General features: G+C 36.9%; 3 protein-coding genes across 6 annotated transcripts; all 3 read left to right on the top strand.

Annotated features, from left to right (window-relative positions):
* The first annotated feature begins 368 nt into the window (after positions 1 to 368).
* LOC107917972 (transcription factor GTE4) lies at positions 369 to 3,896 on the top strand. Of its 4 annotated transcripts, none has more exons than XM_016847429.2 (5): positions 369 to 2,380; positions 2,476 to 2,521; positions 2,637 to 2,753; positions 2,834 to 2,901; positions 3,654 to 3,896. In XM_016847429.2, the coding sequence occupies exons 1-4, from the start codon at positions 725 to 727 to the stop codon at positions 2,857 to 2,859; spliced, it is 1,845 nt and encodes a 614-aa protein (XP_016702918.1). In that variant the 5' UTR covers positions 369 to 724; the 3' UTR covers positions 2,860 to 2,901; positions 3,654 to 3,896. The 4 variants fall into 4 exon arrangements, with proteins under 4 accessions (XP_016702918.1, XP_016702917.1, XP_016702920.1 ...); XM_016847428.2 differs by having other exon boundaries at positions 371 to 2,380; positions 2,834 to 2,863; XM_016847431.2 differs by having other exon boundaries at positions 374 to 2,380; positions 2,640 to 2,753.
* A 941-nt stretch (positions 3,897 to 4,837) lies between these two features.
* Positions 4,838 to 11,604, top strand: LOC107917744 (UBP1-associated protein 2C). The gene is made up of 2 exons (XM_041086894.1): positions 4,838 to 6,251; positions 11,452 to 11,604. The coding sequence occupies exon 1, from the start codon at positions 4,934 to 4,936 to the stop codon at positions 6,248 to 6,250; it is 1,317 nt and encodes a 438-aa protein (XP_040942828.1). The 5' UTR covers positions 4,838 to 4,933; the 3' UTR covers position 6,251; positions 11,452 to 11,604.
* On the top strand, positions 7,932 to 13,664 carry LOC107917747 (malate dehydrogenase, mitochondrial). Its single transcript, XM_016847042.2, has 7 exons — positions 7,932 to 11,009; positions 11,452 to 11,625; positions 11,966 to 12,134; positions 12,400 to 12,461; positions 12,601 to 12,722; positions 12,839 to 12,956; positions 13,257 to 13,664. The coding sequence occupies exons 1-7, from the start codon at positions 10,776 to 10,778 to the stop codon at positions 13,395 to 13,397; spliced, it is 1,020 nt and encodes a 339-aa protein (XP_016702531.2). The 5' UTR covers positions 7,932 to 10,775; the 3' UTR covers positions 13,398 to 13,664.
* The last annotated feature ends 535 nt before the right edge of the window (positions 13,665 to 14,199 follow it).

Below are 14,199 nucleotides of genomic sequence, written 5' to 3'. Positions count from 1 at the left end.
TATGAGTAAATTGGGCCGAACTCGAATTTTAATATTTTTATTTAAGTCGAACTTGAAAAAAATTTAGATTTATTTTTCAGGCCAAACTCAAACCTATTAATTGGAAGTAGAATTTTATTAAAACTCGGCCCGACAACTCTAGTCCAAACCAAAGTGGGTCACCCTCCACTCTCGTGCCGTCTTGTTTGACCGATTTCTCTGTCTCCGTGGAGTTGTTTTTCCGGAAAAGATAAAAGGAAAAATAATAATCCATTAGGCTCAGCCAATTGTATTAAGTTCCCATCTGACGTGGTGATACCTTAAACATTCCTCCCCTTTTTCAGTCACTCGCTCTCTATCGCGCGTGCACTAACTCTTCTCTCAGATTCTCGCACACTCTCCTCTTCTTCAATATGAAAACAAACAAAAACCAAAAGAAACAAATCGAAGGATCCAAATAATCCCTCCAAAATTCCCTCTTTACCAAAAAATTAAAAAGGAAAAAACCCAAAACCCTCGCTCTCTCTTTTTACTTCTCTCAAAAACCCTAAAATTTTCATTTTTCTCCTCCCTCTCAAAAACCTTGATCTTTCCATACAACCCAAACATAAGCCCCAACATGAAAACACCATTTCTAAGCCTTTACCTAATCTGGGTATTTTTCAATTAGGGGTTTCCCCCTTTCTTCTCCTTTGAAAATTTGATCTATTGGGTTTTCTTTTTGTTTCTCCTCTTTCTTATATGAATGGCTACAGGGAAAACTGAAGGTGAAGAATCAAAGAACGACAACAAAGTTTATACCAGGAAAACCCACAACAAGCCCAAAAATCCCTCTTTTTTCCCTCACCAATCTTCTGAGCAAACTCTACCCACCACTACTACAGCTGATTATCACAACTCCTCTCGGCAGCTGCCACCCCAACACTTCGATGCCGTGGCGTCAGATGATTCGTCTAGCCATAATCAGTTGCAGCGGGGTGCACAAAATGCTACCAACGGGACTGCAACTTCTGGGCATGTAAGATATGACAACCTTGTTAAGATTAACTTGAGTGTTCTGTCCAAGAACGATGTTAGAGTTTTGCAGAGGAAGTTAACTAGAGAACTTGAGCAAGTTAGGGGTTTACTTAAGAAATTTGATGCTAAAGAAGGTAGGTTTAGTGGTGGTTATTCGAATTCGCGGGTCTTAGGGAATGAGGATGTTGATAGATGTGGTGGAAGTTTAGTTAGAATGAACTCGGATGTCGGTTCTGTGGGATTGCCTAGTTCAAGGCCTTTTCATGGATTATCTGTGTCAGTGGAAGAGAATGATCGGAGTAACAATGGCAATGGTGGTGGGAATGGGAGTGAGTTTGTGGAGAAAGAGAAGAGAACCCCAAAAGCTAATCAGTATTATAAGAACTCGGACTTTGTTTTAGGGAAGGAGAAGTTGAAGCCTGTAGAGAATAAGAAGAAGATGAAACCAAATGTTGGGAAGAATAATGTGAGACAAGTGGGAGATGGGGTTGCATCAGAGAAGTTATCAAGTCGGATGTTTAAGAGTTGTAGTAATTTGTTAGGGAAGTTAATGAAGCATAAGTTTGGTTGGGTTTTTAATAAACCGGTGGATGTGAAGGGGCTTGGGTTGCATGATTATTATTCAATTGTTAAGCATCCTATGGATTTGGGTACGGTGAAGACTAGGTTGAACAAGAATTGGTACAAGTCACCTAGGGAGTTTGCGGAGGATGTGAGACTAACTTTCAGTAATGCAATGCTGTATAACCCGAAAGGACAGGATGTGCATGTTATGGCAGATACATTGTCAGGGCTATTTGAAGAAAAATGGGCAGCTATAGGGTCTGAGTCTAACCTTAATAGGAGGTTTGAAAGGAGTCATGATTACAGTTTGCCAACTCCCACTTCAAGGAGAATTCCAGCTCCAGCTCCAGCTCCAGCACCAATTCAATCTCATGGCCCTCCTGCTCTAGCTCATTCATCACTACCATTAGAAGCTAGGACTCTTGAGAGGTCAGAATCCATGACAATGCCTGTTGACCCCAAATCAAGAGATGTGGACTTGACTCCTAGTGATAGGATTGGAGTACCAAAGAAATCCAAGATAAAGGATCCTGAGAAGAGGGATATGACTTATGAGGAGAAGCAGAGACTCAGTGTAGACCTTCAGAACTTGCCTTCAGAGGAACTTGATAGCATTGTCCAGATTATTAAGAGGAGGAATGCGGCACTTTTTCAGCAAGAAGATGAGATTGAGGTGGATATCGATAGTGTTGATCCAGAAACGCTTTGGGAACTAGATAGATTTGTGACTAACTATAAAAAGAGTTTGAGCAAAATCCAGAAAAATGCTGAAGTTGCTCTTCAAGCAAATACTGAAGATGACCATAATATTCAGGAGACTGTAAGATGATGGACAAGTGACTTTTGAACCTCCAATTGTTTTGCCTGTTGGGAATTTTTGTTCACTGAAACATTTTGTTGTTATTCTTTTTGCAGAATCTGGAACCACCTGCTAATAAGGTATCAAAAGTAGCCGAAACAGGTAATCGCTGTGTACCTGCAAGAATTTGCTTTCCTTGGTATTCTAGTCACTTGTTTAGGTCTGAAGAAGATGAATTTTTCATGCACTCATTATTAAAACTGGTTGGATTGCTAAGCAGCGGAGAGGATTGTTCCTACATCACCTCCTATTCATGGAAAAAGGCAACAAAATGAAGAGAGTGGATCAAGTAGTTCAAGCAGTTCTAGCAGTGACTCTGGATCTTCATCAAGTGGTAAATATTGAAGTTTTTCTTTCATTATGCTCATATGAGTGTGTATATGCTAGATTTCTTACACCCCTACTTTCATGCAGGTTCTGACAGTGATAATTCATCTTGATAATGTGAGTAGTTCACCTTGTTTTTAATGGACTTAACTGAGGTAGGGCCATAAGGGTCATTATCTTGGCTAATGAATTTTTTCGATCCTTATTTCTTGTATAAGTAGTGCAATTGTATTTTTGATTATGTTTGCATTGAATTTCATGTGAAACACATATCAAGATACAAGGTTACATAGTTTTTGATCCTTCTGATGCCTGTTTTGTTTACTTCCTTTCATGGCTGTCCTTATTATGATAGGTAAAAAAGGAACTTTAAGATGGTTTTGGTCTCATGTCCTGAAATTGGACCATAGTAGGAACATGTTCCATGCATGTTGAAGATGCTTGATAGCAATTTGAAAATTTGGATGACCAATGTTCTGCTGTTGTCATATTCTGCTCATGGATCATATATATCATTTTAAGTACTTTCCTCTTTTCCCCCCACCCTTCCCATTAGTCCATTCCTTCGGTTATAACATTTCTCAAGTCTTCGTTTCACTTCAGATCGTTGTATCTGTTGCTGAATTGCTGATTACATTTCATCCGATTCATTTCTATCTTCCATCACATGATTGCCTATATCACCGAGACCTTAATCACGACTATGAGAGCCCAATTCAGAGTTCATCTTTTTAATTTTGTGGATTTAAATTTGACATGAATCTTTTGTTTTAAACATCATGTGCATGGTTCTTGAGTTCTAAGCAAAACTTAAACCGAGCAGAAATGTTGATTCATTTTAGATATGTATCATGCAGTTATCTTTGTTTCTCTACATTTGATGAGCTTCTTGTTGCTTTTTGTATAGATCATCTGATGATGGAAGGTGATTCAAGATCATTACAGATTAGCAACCGACAACTTTAGAAAAATGTGATTCTACCATTTTAGAAGGGGGATGAATGACATTAAACACTCAATTTTGTTTTTGTACAACTGAAGTGTGCAAAGCTGCTTCTTTCAGTTAACATCATCCGAATCTCATTATCTTTGTTTTGGACAAATTGTAACATAAACATAGTTGTGGCAAGGGAAAACAAGTTTCTTTGTAGGTCGTCCAATGTTCCATGTTCATTAGCTGCTTGTCTCTATCATCTCTTCAAATCCTTTTTTTTTGCACACCTCTACCTTTTAACAGAAATCATAGGAAGGGGATTTTTCAGATTAAACATGTTAACCCAATACCAAGGTTTAAGAATTAATTGTGATTTATCTGTAATGAGCACCCATATCTACCCTTCCTTTTATAACACCTATCATGTTATTCTATATTTTATGTTATATAATGTGCTTGATTGAGTTGGTGTTTTGAGTTAATCAAGCGTCAAAATATTGTCCTTTTACGAAGTAGGATTGTGGCCGAATTTAAAAATAATTGAGTTAACTTTTATATTTAAAAAAATAAAATTTCTTCAACTTATAAATTCAGCCCGAACATTGACATTATTAATATTTTTTATATAAAAAATACACCAATTTTCAAAAGGTAAATTATTACAAATAAATTAGGTATAGTGATTATAAATAAAAGGGATAAATATCAAAACTACATATGAACTATGGTTTAATGTGTAATTTTAGAAATGAAATTTTGATTTGATCCAATTTTTGTAAATTGTTAACATAATTACTCATAAAACATCATTATAAATTTATATATTAGATACATAAATAATTATATTTATTCAATATAAAAATAAATTGATATATTTATTTCTTTAGATGTGGATGATTAAATCAAAATTAAAATTTTAAATATACATTTGAACCATAATTAGAGTTTTATGTATATAATTACACATTAAATCAAAGTTCATGTATAATTTTGATATTTATTATTGAATAAAATTTATCTAGTGTTGATTAAGTTACAAATCTCAGCCCAGAAAAAGGGGTGAGCCCAAATTCCAATACAAAAGATGAGTTGTTGGCCCAAAACCAAAGTGGCTCACACAATCAGGTCCTTAAAGAAATAACACACGCGGAATTTTAGGCTCTATCATCTTCAAGCCTCAAGTTGAAAGACGGTCTCTCTTTTCTCTGTGAGTTTCGTAGGGTTAGGGTTTTAAGGGTAAAGCATCCTCCAACATGCAATACATGGATCCAACTAAGAAACGCAAGTTAGATGAAAACGGTACTGTTTCAGCGCAGTCGGAACCTGACCCTATCACCAAACTAACCCCACAAGATGGCCGCAAACTTATTGAGCGATTCACCGTCGACCAACTCCTCGACATCCTCCAAGACGCCGTTTGTCGTCACGTCGACGTTCTTTCAGCCGTTCGATCTATTGCCGATCAAGATCCGTCTCAACGGAAGCTCTTCATACGTGGGTTGGGTTGGGATACCACAACTGATGGCCTTCGTTCACTCTTTTCGGTCTATGGAGAACTTGAAGAAGCGGTTGTTATCCTCGACAAGACTACCGGGAAATCGAAAGGGTACGGATTTGTTACGTTTAAGCACGTAGATGGTGCTTTGCTTGCTCTTAAAGAACCCAGTAAGAAAATCGACGGGAGAGTCACCGTGACACAGCTGGCGGCGGCAGGGAATTCGGCGACGAATAGTAACCCGGTGGATATTCATATGAGGAAGATTTATGTAGCCAATGTACCGTATGATATGCCGGCGGATAAGTTATTGGGCCATTTTTCTCAGTATGGGGAAATAGAAGAGGGGCCCTTGGGGTTCGATAAGCAGACGGGGAAATCAAGGGGTTTTGCTCTTTTCGTTTATAAGACAGCAGAAGGGGCTCAGGCAGCGTTAGCGGAGCCTGTAAAGAACATTGATGGGAGACAAATGAATTGTAAGCTGGCTATTGAAGGGAAAAAAGGGAAGCAAGGACAAGACGGGATGATGCAAAGTGGCGGTGGGGTTCCGGGAAACGCAGAGATGGGAATGGGAGGACATGGTGGAGGATATGGTGGGCCGGGAAGTTATGGTGGGTTTTCAGGTGGGATGCAAGGGCCGCCTGGTCCTATGGGTCATCCTCATCCCTTGAATTCATCAGGAGTTGGAGTGGGCGCTTTGAGTGGAAATGGCGGTGTTGCTGCTGGGGGTTATTCTGGACTTGGTGGGCCGTATGGTGGGTATGGTGGACAAGGTTCAACTGGCTATGGTGGACCAGGATCAGCTGGCTATGGCGGACCAGGTTCAACTGTTTATGGTGGGTTGACTGGTGCTGGTGCGGGGGGTGGGTTGGGTGCTGCAAGTGGAGGGTCTTCATTGTATAGAATGCCGCCGAGTTCAGCTGGGATGCCAACTGGTGGTTATCCAGAGACTGCTCATTATAGCTTGTCTTCCTCGGCTGCTTTCCCTAGTCAGCTTCACCAAGGGGCTGGGACATCCCCTGCGCCAAGAGTTCCACCCGGTGCAATGTATCCCAATGGGCCACCGTTCTACTGAGGTTATTTTCCCTGATTTAGCATTCCTTAAATTCATTATACTACATCAGGTGTTATGCTTTTTTTACTCTCTGCCGATTGAGAGTGAGTTAATTTTGTGTTTGTGCTTGCTCATATTCTTTGTTGTGGATATTTGTTCCTTGTTTGTTCTTGCTTCAAAATCTGTGTTTCTTTTTCCTGCTTTGTTTGGTCAGCATTCTGTTACTTGTGTGCTATATACCTGTATAGTTGTCTGCATATGGTGATTTTACTTCTTTTTGTAAAAGATACCATACATGGTCAATTTTTTTTTCCAAAATGGTTTTTCACTTTTGCTGGTTTGTTTTGATATCTTCTTTTATTTGCCTGTATCTTTTGTGAAAATTATATGCCCCTATTGTATAGACAACTTTATTTATCTATGGTTGGTGTTTAATATCTATGCTAGAAGCCTCTGATTGAGTCCCCCCCCCCTAAGGAGTCTGTTGATCTCTATTCTTTTGTGAAATCATCTACAAAATTATAGTGAACCTTTAAAATGAAGGACATAAGTGTCGTTATATATATTTTTATTTTTTAATAATCAAGTATGCAGATGAGAAAATTATCATTCCCATAGTTATGGAACCTTTTTCCCCTCTTGTTTATTATCACTTACTCATTTTCACCTACATAGTGAGTGTTCTAGAATTCTTTTATGGTATGGCACTAAGGTTTCCTTCTTTGTGTCTCATATTTATTTCCCTTTTGACTTGTAGTGTTGGAAGGCATATTATGATCTTGTCTAATCATGTCTAGAGAACTGTATTCAGTACGTGTGTTTTACTATTTTTTGGTATGATCTGAATGAATTGTTGTGTCGATAAAGCACAAATTTTTTGGGTACACTTAAATTATCTTGGTTGGTTCTATTTTACTGCTACCAATTGGAGAACAGATATATATAATATTGATATTGGATGAGATGTCCATCTATGTGATCAGTTTTCCAGATAGGATAGCAGTTCTCTTTCATGCTTGAGTTTGCTGTCTACTTTCAATGTTTATGCAGTTTTTTGAGTGTCTTCCTCGGTAGTATCATTTAATATTTCAATTCTGTATGGCCCACGCTTTTGCATTTCATTTGATTGCATCTAAAGAAAAGAAGAGTGGATTTCAATCTCTATATGGTGCCTCGTATTTATTATTATTTCCAGTTTAACTTGCCTTAAATATGTCATTTTTGCATTGTAGATTATAACTTAGTTGTTCATCTGATTTGCTTCTGGCGCCTTGCATGCCTTTTTGCTGTTTGTTTCAACTGTTAACTAATCAGAGGGAATATTATCTTCATTCATTTCAAATGAAATCTAGCTTTCCATTATTTGGTAATCCAAATTTTCTTGAGGAAAAGTTTTCCATCACTGTTAAGTCTTAAGACATTTTTTTAAATGTTTTTTGTGCAATTTAGATAGACATATGTTTATATATATTCTCGCTATGATTATTGCAATTGCCTTGTGTTTCTGTTTGTTCTTTCTTGTTCATTTGAAAAGGGGCAAATGTCTGAGCTTATCCCTACATGTAAGTACAGCGGGTATGCATGTGTTTTTATTTCGCTAGTGTTGCTTTAATACATTGTTTTCAATTAGTTTTTGACATTTCATTTTTTTGCTTGATGATGTGAAATGATGAATTTAGTTATAAATGGGTGTTTGATTCAGGTTTATGACAGCTTGTTGGGCGCAGATGCTTTTTGTGGTTCTGGTGATTGCCTGAATGCAGACTATATATACTCTGGCTTGATGAATGCATTAGCTGGGCTCTTACAGCCACTTCTCTTGATTTGCTCCTTTAAGATGTTTGTTTCTGAGTGCTGGTTGGCAAAACATGTGATCTAGACTAGTTTTTCTGTGTTCCGTTAGGAACTCTTGTTCCAGTGGTACCTTTTAGTTATTAGTATATTTTTTTAATAATACAAGTAGTGACAGTTTTTTGCCTATTTTTGCCGGTATCCGTGGTTGTTGCTGCATCTCCTCTACTTGGAACTTTATTTTTTTCTTGGTTGATATCACTGTTCTTATTGATTTTCTATTAGGTACTCTGCTGGACTATACTAAAAACAGACATGCAGCTTATTTTTTGAAGTTAAATGTAGTTATTTATTTTGCTGTATAAATTAATGGGTTGTAGTGAATCTCTCTCCCAGAAAAATGCTACTGGACTGTTATTTTGCATAAAGTCGTAACACCATTTTCTAATGTCAACTTTTGTGTTTTTGTTACACTTCTGCTGTACTTGGCTTAATTACGTGTTAAAGTTGCCACCCAAAGATGACTTCAAGCTTATTGTGTCATCAAATTATCATACAAATGCGAGAGTTTTGGTAGTGTTGGACTCTCCTCTCCACCTGATACTTGACTGATGTGCCTTTTTTCTCCAAGTGGAGTATTTCTTTTCTCCTTGTTGTGTATAAAATTTGTAGAATGCCCAAATATCATGGACTTCTTGGGTGGGTTCAGTTATGAACCTAATGATGTGAGAGCAAGTACTTCATTAAGCATACCAGTAAATTGTCAGTTGCTTCTTGATCTGGTGCTGCTATATTTTTTGTGTTGGTGTACTTAATCAGCAGTTTGCTTGTATAATCTGTGTAGTTTTTTCCGGTTTTTTGGACTTGCACATGGACTCTTTCTGTGTACCACTTCATTGGCAACATAAACCGAGTCCCTCTCTCCTATCTGCCGCAACGTTCTTTGTTGACATTTTTGTTCAGTGGGGTTTGGACTGTGTGATCACCATGCATTAGAGCTAGTATCTTGATAGGTTTTGTGGATATGGCTGGTTGAAAAGGTAGCTTTTATTTTCCTTTTCTTTTAACTATAGTTCTGTAGTTCATGAAATTTTAAGTTTACTTACTGAAACCTTAGGTCAATATCCAGTTCGAGTGGAGGTGATGTATCTGTGAAACAACTTCCTTGTGGGTTATGATTGTGCTAGCTGATTTTGATATCTGTACCTACTCAGTTCTCTTGGCATGTTCCTCTAAAAGGAGGTTCTTGTTGTGAGTGCTTTTAAGTGGTTTTGAAGAAAGCCTTATATCCTATTTTTGTCGTGTAGTTGCCAAAAATGTGCCTCAAATACTATTTTGCAGACTGAATTATCTTTGAGCTTTCAACTTTGATTCTTCAATACCATGCTTCTTTGTTAGCTTTACGAAAATGGGATCTGTTTTACTTGATGAAAGATGGGTCTATTTGGTCTATAAGATTTAAATCAACACAACCATTCAACTAGTTTCATTGTCATCCTCTTTGGCTTTTTCCATTTGTTTATCTTTTTTGCTTTCAAGAAATTTTGTTTTGTTAAGGAACCAGGAGTATATTCCTCCCATTCGCCCCCCTCCCCCCCCCCCCCCCCCGCTTTTATTGATGGGTAGGTAGGGATGTGTGTGACTGACATGTTTTTAATGGTGATGGGTGGGATTAATGCTCTCTTTATATTATGCTAACTGGCATTGGTACCTTCTTTCCCCCCTTGTTTTGGCCATCTGCTGTGGAACACCGAGGCATAAATAAATCCAACCTCAAAAGGTCTGATGGAAGGCGTATGATTGGCTTGGCTCCACCACAGCACTCAAATGAAGCAAGATTGGACACATTCACTAGAATGTTAAATTACCATTAGCTCCCGGGGGGGCCTGTCTAGACTGACAAAATCAGCATCAGATGCCTAACCTGAAGTTATGCGGTAGTGTGCGTCTCAAGTGGTGTTTATTGGTTTACTGACCATACATTTGTAGCCCTTATTTTCTTCTGGCCCAGCATATATTTGTAGCTTAACCCCTAGAAATTCAGTCATGAAGATTCCTTATTCCATAGTATTGTGTATGTATACATGGATTTTTGTACCAAAGGAAATATATACATAGATTAAAAGTGGGAATGAAGATTAACATATTTCTTTGTCAATTCCTCCTATATTTTTCAACTCCTTTGAAAACATCATATTTGAAAATTCCAATAATATGACCCTACAAAACCTTTTTCTTTCTTTGTGTTTTTCATATTTTTAATGGTACCATAGTCCATTAACTCTTTTCTATCTCAGACCTCCTTTTCTACTATTTGGATGAGATAAAAAGCTTATCAGAATCTGACATCAATGACCACCTGTTTGCTTGGTTGGTGTGGGGTAAGATGCTAAAGATCAAAGTAGCATATTCCTCAAAATTAATTTGGTCGTTTTATATAAGAAAATTATTAAAATATCGAATGAAGTACTAGAAATATAAAATAACACAAACATGTATGGGTTTATTTAATTTTTTAAATACTGAAAATATGTTAGGGAATCAGATAATTATAGTTTTGAAGTTTAAATAATAACCCAAAAAACGTTAGATAAGTAAAAATCATTTGGTAAGCTCAAAAAAGGAGGAAAAAGGACATTTGGCTGCTACTGTAAAGCAGTAAAAGAGTGAAATACAAAAAACCCAAGCATTTCTTCCTCCTCGAGTCTCTCAATCAAGCCCTTCCAACACTCTTCAGCTTGAACTCTCCGCAACAATGTTTCGATCAGTAGCTCGATCGGCCGCCGGAAAGCACCTCCTCCGCCGAGGATATGCCACTGAATCTGTTCCCGACCGGAAGGTCGCGGTTTTGGGCGCTGCCGGAGGTATTGGCCAGCCCTTGGCTCTCCTCATGAAGCTTAACCCTCTTGTTTCTCGGCTGGCTCTCTATGATATCGCTAACACTCCCGGCGTTGCAGCTGATGTCAGCCATGTCAACACCAGATCTGAGGTCCATATAAAAATTTCATCTTTTTATTTTTTCTGTTGGATTTAGAATTTGTGTTTTATTTTATAGTTTTTATTAAATTTATTGTCAATAAAATGTGATTTATCTGTCTATATTGCGGAGGTATGAGTTGATCTAATGTTTTTGTTGATGGAATTTCTGTAATGATTTAGTTGCTTGATTCCATTCAAATTTGACTTTGCTATTATGTTTTCAACTTCGCGGAAGTTTATATTAATGCATCTGATTTAATTTGAGTATTGTATATATGTCTTTTCATTTGGCTTGATCACTTGACTCTTCTTGTTTTTAAAGGATTTGAGATTTGGATTTTGTTGCTTGTTTATGCAATCTGTTTACCTGAGCATGTAGATGTCAATCTCCATGTTCATTTGACTGCTTTATTCCTTCAGCAACTTACATCCTTTTGTGCCTGTGACTTCAGGTTGCTGGATATGTTGGTGAAGATCAATTGAAGCAAGCTTTGGAGGGATGTGATGTTGTCATCATTCCTGCTGGGGTGCCAAGAAAGCCTGGTATGACTCGCGACGATCTTTTCAACATCAATGCTGGAATCGTCAAGGGTCTATGTGCTGCTATTGCCAAGTATTGCCCTAATGTGAGTTCGTATCATTTTTTTTCTTTAATTTATCTTCTTTGGAGAACTATTTTATTTGGATCCTTCATGCTTCTAAGACTTAAATTAGTTAGGTTCTGTTTCTTCTATATGACTGTTAAACTTGAACCAAAGAGGGATTGCTGTGCTAGTGATTGGATAAGCTGAAATAGAATTATTTCTTCTAAACGATTTATACCTATTTCCTTGCTCTTTAAAATGTAATGGATAGTTTTGATAATTGAAAGATATTGCTTAGCACAAATGAATTATTTCTTTATGTTGTAAGCTTCTATGAGACTTTTCTTTCCCAACTATTTAATAAGCTGGTTTTATGGCTCAGGCACTTGTTAATATGATCAGCAACCCTGTCAATTCAACTGTTCCAATTGCTGCTGAGGTTTTCAAGAAGGCAGGGACATATGATGAGAAAAAGTTGTTTGGTGTAACTACCCTTGATGCGGTTAGGGCTAAGACTTTCTACGCTGGGAAGGCAAAAGCGAATGTTGCAGGTTTGTTGAGTTCTCTACTCAAAAGGAAGTTATATATATTGCTATAAACAAAAGGAAAAAAAGGGGGTCGTTTACCTCTCCTCCATTTCCTCTTTTGAGAACTTCTATTATGAAAAATAAGCAATATTCCAAGTTGAGGGTTTCTGAAGTAGACTTTTTTTCTCCTTCATGAGAAGTCCTTTACTCATAAACATATTATAGAATCAGAAAATTTGGATTATAGAAGTAACTATCTGATTGATAAAGTTTCTTCACTTTCTTGCAGATGTTAATGTTCCAGTTGTTGGTGGCCATGCTGGAATAACCATTCTCCCACTATTTTCCCAAGTACTTCCTTGTACCCTGTATCCCTTTTATCATTGCTTTTATTTCATATCGAAATGTATCTAATGCTTGACACTGCTGTGCTCCTTTCAGTTTTTTGTTAATCATAGCCTTCGCTAAGTTTCATTTTAAATTTGTTTAGGCCACACCAAAAGCCAATTTGCCTGAAGAGGATATCAAGGCTCTAACAAAGCGAACACAAGATGGAGGCACTGAAGTTGTGGAAGCAAAGGCTGGAAAGGGATCAGCAACATTATCAATGGCGTAAGTATCAGTCATAACTTCATCACCTTCATGTTTTGATTTCCTTGCAATTGTATGTATAGTTGTAAAATGAAAGTATATGATCTTAACCTAAGTTGTCCTGCTTCTTTGTGCAGCTATGCTGGTGCAATTTTCGCTGATGCTTGCCTTAAGGGACTGAATGGTGTTCCTGACGTCGTGGAATGTTCATTTGTACAGTCAACTGTCACTGAACTTCCCTTCTTTGCTTCTAAGGTGATTTTTTTCAAAAGACCTTGACATATCTCAAGTTTTTGTCCATCCCGAGTTTGTTATTGAATGGTTCTTGTGCTCCACTTGTTAATATCTATGGATGAAGTGCACCAAGTTCCGAGTTATGATTTCTCCCTAAACCCACCCCCACTCTATACTTAAGCCAAACTCACATAGCTTCTTGTCTTACACTTTACCAACCCTTTTGCGAATTAAGCCCGGTTACAATTTATTAGCTTGAATTGAAAGCCTTTCTTTTCCTCTCCGATCACTCATTACTGTAAAGTCTTTCTGTAAATGCAGGTAAGGCTTGGAAAGAATGGTGTGGAGGAAGTTATGGGGTTGGGTCCTCTCTCTGACTATGAGCAGGCAGGTTTGGAGAGCCTTAAACCAGAACTTAAAGCATCTATAGAGAAGGGAATCAAGTTTGCCAACCAGAATTAAGTTTATATTGTTTGAGATATTCTTCCATTAGAACAATGAAAATTTTGCAGTTACTTCGGTTGCTATTGGGGTTTTTTTTTTTCTTGCAGCAAGCAGCATCGGCTTTGCTGTTGTTAATAGGATAGCCATACCATAAGTTTCCACTAATAATTCCCAGTGGTATGTTGCAGGGAGTGTGTGATTAAAACCCTTTTTTTGTTTAGGTGGGGGATGTTTAATTGCAAACCATTTTAAAATTGTGATATTACATTTAATCTTCCTTGATTATTCCGTCTTTGGTGGTGATGAAGGCTTACTTTTTATCCTAAAGCATCTTTTCTAATGCTTTTTTGAAGATATATGGCTGCTCATTGCAGACAAATTATTTTTAGTTGTTCAAAGGAATGTTCAAAAATAGTAAAAAAATTTATCCATCTAAATTGGTTTTTAGAATGTAATTATTCCAAAAAAAAATTGTACGGACCTTTAAATATTTATTTTGTATTAAAACTCTATTTCTTTTATACATCATCAATGGATAAATTTTTATTTTTGTCACTTAATTAAAAAATATAATTTAATCATTCAACTATTTAAAGTTTTTTTTTATTTAAGTAACAATAGATACTTTCTCTGTTTTTTCACTTCTCTTTTATAATCTAGATTTTTTCAAGAAATAATTTTTGGATGTCACAAATATATAAATAAAAAATTAACAATTTGTCCTACTACGATTTAATTTATTTAATTTAGTGACTAACGATATAATTTATTCTATTAAAAATTAATGTAAAGTGATTCCACCTATAAATAAATAAATGAT

Source organism: Gossypium hirsutum, chromosome D01 (assembly GCF_007990345.1).
Source record: "Gossypium hirsutum isolate 1008001.06 chromosome D01, Gossypium_hirsutum_v2.1, whole genome shotgun sequence".
In the NCBI taxonomy this organism is placed as follows: Eukaryota; Viridiplantae; Streptophyta; class Magnoliopsida; order Malvales; family Malvaceae; genus Gossypium; species Gossypium hirsutum.
Note: the sequence above shows the minus strand (reverse complement) of the source record. Positions and strands in the feature narration are given on the sequence as shown.